This window comes from Neolamprologus brichardi, chromosome 1, assembly GCF_056152115.1.
Source record: "Neolamprologus brichardi isolate AB-2024 chromosome 1, ASM5615211v1, whole genome shotgun sequence".
Classification (NCBI taxonomy): Eukaryota; Metazoa; Chordata; class Actinopteri; order Cichliformes; family Cichlidae; genus Neolamprologus; species Neolamprologus brichardi.
This window is the reverse complement of record NC_142104.1, coordinates 34,643,379-34,651,506: the sequence shown is the minus strand read 5'-3', so window position 1 is coordinate 34,651,506 and position 8,128 is coordinate 34,643,379. Positions and strand designations below refer to the sequence as shown.

Genomic DNA, 8,128 nt, shown 5'->3' with positions numbered 1-8,128 from the left:
AGCGCTGTAAAGTAGTCGAGACTAATGTGAGATGAACTTTTCTGATGGAACATTATTAATATTCGGCCAGTGTAAAAAGGTTCAAATGGAGCCGTGGCATGTACGCACTCGGGGTCGACATGTATACTCTATAAGCTCAACGTAACCTGCTAACCCATCCACTGCTCTGTAGTACACCCCAGCTGAGCCTTGATGGAAAGAACAGAGTGACGCCAAATGTGGAAGCTGGAATAAAACATGTTTACTGCACAGGTGTTGTGACATCACACTCACTCCAGCCAAACACAAAGAAGTGCTGGTGTGGAAGCTGCATGCAAAGACTGTATGTGTGTACTGTGTATAAGTGCATGTTCCAGGATTATAATGCAATGGACTGCCATATTAAGTCTTATTTTACTGATTTAGGATCCAAATAAACATTTATTTTAAAGCCTTTTTGTTTCTTTGAAATTTGCAGATTGCAGCAGAAACTGATCCACATACAAAGAATAACATGACCCCACAGAGACGCAGTCGTGTCCTGTTCCTGCCTCCAAGGTTAAAATACGATTTAGCCAGTCTGACCTTTATTAAACCTTGAAGCAGAGCATTAATAAAGCTTCATAAGCACACGCTGTCTGCTCCTACAGCAGAGGCCACGGCTCTCTGTACAGCCGCAGTGTTGCAGCGACAGCCTGGTCGCAATGGCACTAAAACACTAGGTGGGGTTAGTGTGTGCTGCTGCTGATAGGTGTAAGAGAAGAGGCAGCATGTGCACACACTGGAAGTAAACATGTTTAAGAGATCAGCCACACAAAGGACGCAAATGAGAAAGAATGAACGAGAGCTCAGACGGCTGTATTCCATCAGACTTGATCAAGTCATGGCTGTGTCGTTAAAACATGTTTGTAGCTTAAATTTGTTCCACGGTTACTCAGGAACAGCCCAATGAACACAAACACTTTTGAATCAATGAAATATTGTCAAAATGATATTTACAGAGAACACACTGATTTCTTTTAAACACGCAGCCAGGACCAGTGTTTCGGTCTTCCTGAGCGCCCACAGTCATATTCACTTGCTCCAGAGCAGGGCGACAGCTTTGCATATGCCCACGTCGTTGTAGTTGAAGTAGCAAAGACCAGTGAAGGTGATCGTGGACAGGAGGAAGAGAGCCGCGTTGGCCATCTTGATCTTTGCGTCCCCGTGAACGTAGTCTGTCAACACCTGCCCGAGACCCCTGCAACAACACAGCAGAGGAAAACATGAGCAGCCAGTGGAGACAGAAGGCCTCCCTTTGCTGAAGCGCTCTAAATGACTGCACAGCACAGCACACATGGAAAATGTTCTAAACTGTTTCTAAACATGTGATGACAGCCAGGAGCCTCAGCCGTCACGTGCTCGCTCTGTTCTCGCTCTGCAGCCTGACACACTAATACTGGAAATACCAGCTGGGACTAAAACGCTGCAGCAGTTGTCCAAACCTTTTGTTTAAAGAGATTTGAGGTCCACATTATAAAATATGATTTCTGAGCTGCAAAATCTTCATCCAGTGAGTCACAGTAACAGCTCGTCTTATGTTTGAGTCATTCAGGCTCTAATTAACCAAACTAACTGAGCATAAGTGTCTCCAATTTGCATAAAACAATTTATATTTTCTGCTGTAATACTTCTGTGACCTCCAGGGTCAGTATACCATTTAAACGTACATTGATAAAAAGCTGCATGATGGTCAATAAGCATAGAAACACTGTTCGTGTCAATAATACACAATCAACTAATAAACCAGCTCTGTAATGAGAGCTGAAGGAGGAAATATTGTTTCTCTCTTAGTCATAAATGCAGCCTGGACAGTGGTCCTGGTGTTGTGACAGACTGGCGAGACCTTATAGAGCTTTCAGGAAGTGAAAGCTCTAAAAAAGGACAGCTTAGCGTCACTGTTCAAATAAAACACAGGCGTCAGGAATATTTTACCTGAGGCTTGCGAATATTTGCAACAACATTTTAGAAGTGAAACCAGGGATCAGCTGCTCGTCTTACCAGTGTCCGTGAAGGGTCAGGGCAGCAGCCAGAGAGTAATCGATGACAGGACCAGGGTTGAAATAAGCGACAGGGCCCATGGCCAGCAGCAGCACGCTCAGCACTCGCTCTGCCGTCCAGTGCAGAGACGCCGCTTTGGAGTGTGAACTCGCTGTGAAGCAAGAGAAACTGCAGACATCAGAAGGCCGAACAATGTGAAGCTCTGAGCAGACTTCAGTCTGACTCAGTCACATGTATCTCAAATTCTACACATTCCACTGGAAAGACCGGGTCTCCTGTTTATTAGGTTTGGCTACTTCACTGAGCCACTTGTGTCTTCACTGAACATCTTTCTGTGATTATTTTTGCAGTTTTTTGTATCTAATGTTGCACAAATTGTAACAAGTACGTTCAGTAATCCATCAGCGTCCTTGGCAACCAGTGAAATTGGCACCAATCTGAGTGTCTGAGGGTGACGACGTCTGCAGCTCTGATCTCACAGGTTCAGTTTGTTTAAGCTGCACAAAGCAGACGTGCAGCTGTGACACTGTCCTTGTATGGACAAGCAAGTAAATGCAGTTTTAAATGATGATTTTATGGTTAAAAATAATAAAGTCATCATTAATGCTCAAAAGCCTCTAATGTAGCTGAAGCGGGCACATTTCTCTCACAGGAAAACTGATTCTTCACTATAACAAAGATGGAAACCTTTCTGTTATAATAAGATAAGCTGGAAATCCACATTGTTACAACCGATGTAGAATTTAAGGGCAATTTAAACACCTGAAATTGTGATATATTGGCCAAGGATTTATTTTCTTTATCTCACTTTGCACGTATTAAGTGCCTTTGTTGACTCACGGTTGGTGTTACGCAGCTTTACAAATGTGAAACTGATCAGATGTGAGGACTGCAGTGACAAAAGAGCGAAAGTCCAAAGAAAAACTGACAAAAAGGAGGACTATTAGTCACTAAAGTAAGAAAAGGTAAATCATATTCTGGCTCATTATGAACGTATTTTTACATTTGAGCAAAAACAGGAAGAAGGCGCCTTCATTCTGGACCCACATCGTGGGTAAACCACATGACCTCCAAACATGTCACCACCTGTGTTCATGTGGAAAAAACGCTGCGTGTACACCTGAGGGCGAAACCATGAAGGTCCAAAACAGGAAGCAAAGCGATCCTGCTCCACTTCAGACACCTGTACCTGCTGAGCGGTTGCCAGGTTTGTGACGCTGACCACGCCCGACTGTGACCACGATCGCATCAGGGTTGTTCCAGGCTCAGTGATGACTGCGTGTGACACAATCGGCCTGCAATGGCTCCTCCTTTCGCCCTCGGGGTGTAACGCTCCATTCTGCTTCTCTCTCACCCTCCATTAAGATTACAGTGAATGCAGAACATGTCTGAACTCGCCATTTTCTGCTTTTGGAAAGTTAACCAGCTCCTCAGATGCCAGGACTGCCCCACTGGACCTCCACTGGTGTTGAAATGTAATGTGTGTCACACAAAAGTAGAACATGTGCTGTTAGAAAGCTGATGTTGATGTAAGTGTGTCAGAGCTGATGACTGCCACAGAGGTTTCTGAGGTTGTGGTATTTAAAATATTCTACGTGCACCTCTCGCTCTGTACAGCACCTGCACACAGGGCGCTACACTTTCTCGTGCCTACTTCTGCTCGTCAACACTGACCCTGCAGATTCTGTGACGAATGAATCCTCGCCGTCAGCAGGTTTGGCCGCTCCAGGTGTTTGTGGGGTACAGCCAGCGGCCTGACCAGCAACGCGCTTTGATAGAACAGAGCTGAGGAGAGAAAACAAAGTCACGAACAGATCTGGCACCTGCTGCTTTACTTTTCCTTTCCTCATAACGTTGTCTATGTTTTGTATGTGTTCAGTTTCTAAATTTCAAAAAGGTACTTTCTGGATTTGCAATGCTGAATTTCACCACATGGGGGCGGTGTTTCACCAGGCAGTGTGTTGACATGTTTTCAAGTGTATGACGTCGCTCCTTTAACCTAATTATTTTTAAACTCCCATCTTTTCCCAGAAGCTTTGCCTTTACTCAAACTTCCAACCTGTTTATTTCCTGAACAATCCCACATCAGTAAACAAAATGCATAATCTTCTCTGCTCACTCCAAACAGCTTATTCTGCTGCCCTATGTGACTGGAGATTGGCTGTTAGCAGTTTGTTCTTGATGGTGTGTGTAGAGAGCCAACAGGCAAATCGTCCTGCAAACCTTGACTGTAAATCTTTCACAGACTGCCTACGGTTTCCAAGGCTATGTTCACACTGCAGGCGAAAGCGCATCAAATCCGACTTTTTTGACCCTATGCAACCTAGGGATGGGGAAAAAATGGATACTGTGTAGCATGGTGATATTTTGTTTGCTAATAATGTATGGATACAGGGACAGCAGAAATCGATACTTTGTTACAAAAAGGTTTTTGTGCTGTGACTTCAGAGCATGTTGATCCTTTTTCTGAGCAAGAATCCTGACATTCCTTCACTGTCCAAATGTGTTTAACTTTTTATGGCAGCAATAAACATGACAGTTTACTTATTTTAATTTAAGACATGTTTTATTTTAATTAAGTTTAAAACTTTTTTATTTAATGTAAAATTATATTTTGTTTTAATTTACTTTCAAATTCTTCAGTTGCTGAAGGGGCTGCATAGTTTTCATAAACTGCATAGTTCAGAATAGCTATAATTGTACCAGATGGTTGATTCAGTTAAGTTGGACTAGACTGTAATACAAACCGTTCAGTTTGTCAACAATCAAACTGAAATGAGAGAAAGACTGAGTGTGAGACTTTGGTATTAGAGAAAATGAATATTGATAAAGTTTACCTTTATGTACAGAATCTGAATATCGCAAAATATTTTTAAAAATTGCAATAATATCGTATCGTGCGTTAAGTATTGTGATAATATCGTATCGTGGGATGTATGGTGATTCCCACCTCTAATGCGACCCATCTATCTGATCATGGTGTGACAGTGTGAACGGCACAAATCCGATATTTTCAAATCCGATCTGGGTCACTTTCGTATGTGGTCCTGAATCTGATACATATCTGATGTTTCAGAAAGCTGCTGTTTGATGGTCATGTCGCATTAAATCCGTCTTTCACGTCACTGACACAAGACAGACGCCAATTATCAGCGCCGGAGAAGACATCGCGAACGCTTCCTGGCCATCTAGTGAAACTGTTGGGAACAACGTTGGAGAAACGTGAACATTTTATTTGTTCTGTATAATCTGCAGATTCTGACAGAAATCTGCAACTATCCTTTGAAGCAGCGCTCCTCTAAAACAGCAATAAGGATCATTATTAGGTTATTTACATTATTATGTAAATAACAAAATAACTTAAAGCAAAATTGGGAAACGTGAAGTCCGAAGTCTTTATATTAAGGTCCATCAGTCAAACAATACTGTTGCTCTGGGTCTAAACAGAGCGCGTTGTGTGTGACGTCTTCTTTTGTGCATGCGGCTGCTTTGAGTGTTCACACTAGAGCGCGTTTGCTGTCGCATTTTATTTGTAGTGTGAACGAGCAGACAAAAAAAAAATCGCATTTGATCAAAAAATCAGAATTGAGCATTAAGTGTGTGAGTGGGCTGAGCAGCTCCTTTAGTCAGAGACTGAAACACCCTCACTGCAGGAAGGAGCGCTTTCGCAGATCATTCATCCCAACAGCAGTTAGACTCTATAACTCCTCAATCACGATGTCATAAGTCACTGGACACTGTGAACATCCACGGTCACCACTTCATGCATAATGGACCTTCCATGACCTTCCAAGTTATATAGTTTATGTCTTCCATATTTCCAACTATATCCATAATCACATACTGTGTATGCTACCATTGTATATAGTGTATCATCTTACTTTTTTTCATTGATTGTACCTATTTGTATTTCCTTCTGATATCTGTACCTGAGCTGAGGTGACGCAAAAATTTCCCCGTTGTGGGATCAATAAAGTCTTATCTTATCTTAAGACCTGCAGAGTGAACGTAGCCTAAGTGCGTACGGTGTGAGGAAACTCTTTTTGTGGTGTCGTCGTCTAATTAGGACCCCCGATAGATGGAACATGGCCTTCAACGGTACCAGGACTCACTGCAGATAACACTGCATCTTAGTTTTGCAAACATCAGTATAAAAACTGCCCTATGGCACGGACCCTACACAGATCAGTTAAACGTGGTGTGGTTGGAGCAGAAACCACACAGAGCAGTGTCCATGCTCGCAGGTGCTGCTAATCAGGCATCTGATCGTCATTGCAAGCGTTCCTTGCTCAACTCTACTGCTAAACACAAAAATGTATTTTCCTTACAAATATGGTACTATTAAAGGTGAAATAACTGGCCTTCCAACATCTTCAGTGCCAAGAAGCACTTTTAAAAAGAAATAATGACCCAAACCAAATTTCCTTACTTTTTATGACAAATGTATTTTTTAACCTCCTGGGACCTGCGTCCACACGCGTGGACATCACATGTTCTCTTGTCTAGACCAAAATACTAAATCCTGCTCTACATGGGCCTGATATCCACTTACGAGGACATTATACTGCCACTCTTCTATTAAAATTTAAAACAAATGTCCTCATATGTGGATCTCATGTTTCTCATAAATAAAAAACTGGTAAAAATAAAATAAAATAAATAAAACTGGTAATTCTTTGTTTTTACATTCATCCGGTCCCAATAAGCCCAAATAGCAAAGAGAAATTAAAAATGCTGCCATGGAAGAGTTCAGGTCTTAGGAGGTTAAACAGAGTTATTTACAATGAGTAAATAAGTTTCCAACATTGCTTTCATTAGCCACTCTTTGTTGCAGTGCTTCCTACATGGACTCCATTTCAACACTGTACATTCACACAACGAGTTTTAAACTGCAATACATCACACAATTAAGTTAAAATAATTAGTGGTGTCTTTACTCTAAGAGACTCTGTCCCCTTCGAGCTCCATAAGCATTGGAGCGTTTCCCTTTGTGCACAGCAGCACTGTGTTAATGATCTGCTGTCACGTCATGTCTGAACTGAAAAATATAAATGAATAAATGAGGAACTGAAAGAAAGCTTTGTGTTTTTAATTAAATTAAATAATAAATGTTTTTTTCCTGGCACAATGGGGGATGACAACAACACGAATAGACAGAAGTGGTGTAGGTCTGGAAGTTCACAATAGGTGCTTCTGTGTTAGCTCACAGTCAAGATCAAGCATTTTAAGTTTCACAATGAACACCAGCGGAATTTAATCAGACAGAGTAAGCGTAATTATAAATATCACACACTGTATATAATTCTTTATAACAACATTTATATTTTCTTGTATTTGTTATGAACATATGAAGGGTAAGTAATAGTGCGATTACAGCTGGAAATCATCCACACAAGCAGCCAAACGAGAGCAGCCTTACCCTAACGCAAACTTTACTGTGCTCTTTAAAATGTCAAAAGAAGGGAGCCGATTTTTATTTTATTTTTTTAAGAGGCCTGTCATTGACTACAAATCTTGTAATTCAGGTCTTTTGCCTCCTTTTTCCTTCAAACTAATAATTCTCCAACTTCTGAATAGTCTTTGGTGGACAGTCGTGAGCGATAACGCCGCGGTCCGACAGCGATGTCACCATGCTAGCAAAGCGCCCTTTGGCACTACTCATCACACCTGAGGGGATTAGCTCCTAGCTGGCGCTGGCCACTGACAGGTAGCAATAAAACGGCTGATGCTGGCACCAGAATGCTTCAGTGAAGCCGTGAACTTGAAAACTGTAGTCTGCAGCTGGCGTCATTTGTTCGTCTACAGCCAACACTCGACTTCACTTCCGTCAAATCGGCCTGCTGTCGAACTGCGGCACTAAAGTATGCACACGTACTTAGAGCAGTCATAAACCCCGGAGAGAAGCAGCGCTACTCACGTTTAATTCCTCTGCGGCACACAGAACTCAACCTGACGACGGCCGCCATGATGAACAACCAACCAAGGTCACGACAGTAACCCGGATGTAATCCTGTCGTCGTGGCGTCACAAAGATTGTGGGTGTTCGAGATGATCACCTACTTATTATTGTATTTTAAATAAATACCAATAAATAATAATAGTATTATAT

General features: G+C 42.0%; 1 protein-coding gene across 1 annotated transcript; it reads right to left on the bottom strand.

Annotated features, from left to right (window-relative positions):
* Nucleotides 1-219: 219 nt before the first annotated feature.
* sdhdb (succinate dehydrogenase complex, subunit D, integral membrane protein b) lies at nucleotides 220-8,028 on the bottom strand. The gene is made up of 4 exons (XM_087841307.1): nucleotides 7,937-8,028; nucleotides 3,694-3,804; nucleotides 2,020-2,170; nucleotides 220-1,219 (listed from the first exon to the last, which is right to left on the bottom strand). Exons 1-4 carry the CDS (start codon nucleotides 7,983-7,985, stop codon nucleotides 1,054-1,056), a joined length of 477 nt encoding a protein of 158 aa, XP_087697433.1. The 5' UTR covers nucleotides 7,986-8,028; the 3' UTR covers nucleotides 220-1,053.
* Nucleotides 8,029-8,128: the final 100 nt, after the last annotated feature.

Excerpts from the sequence above, each read along its gene's own strand:
- sdhdb (XM_087841307.1), bottom strand. The coding sequence starts at position 7,985 with ATGGCGGCCGTCGTCAGGTTGAGTTCTGTGTGCCGCAGAGGAATTAAA. Across the intron at positions 3,805-7,936 it reads GTGCCGCAGAGGAATTAAAC|CTCTGTTCTATCAAAGCGCG; the intron begins GTGAGTAGCGCT and ends TTCTCTCCTCAG. Across the intron at positions 2,171-3,693 it reads TTCGTCACAGAATCTGCAGG|CGAGTTCACACTCCAAAGCG; the intron begins GTCAGTGTTGAC and ends CTTGCTTCACAG.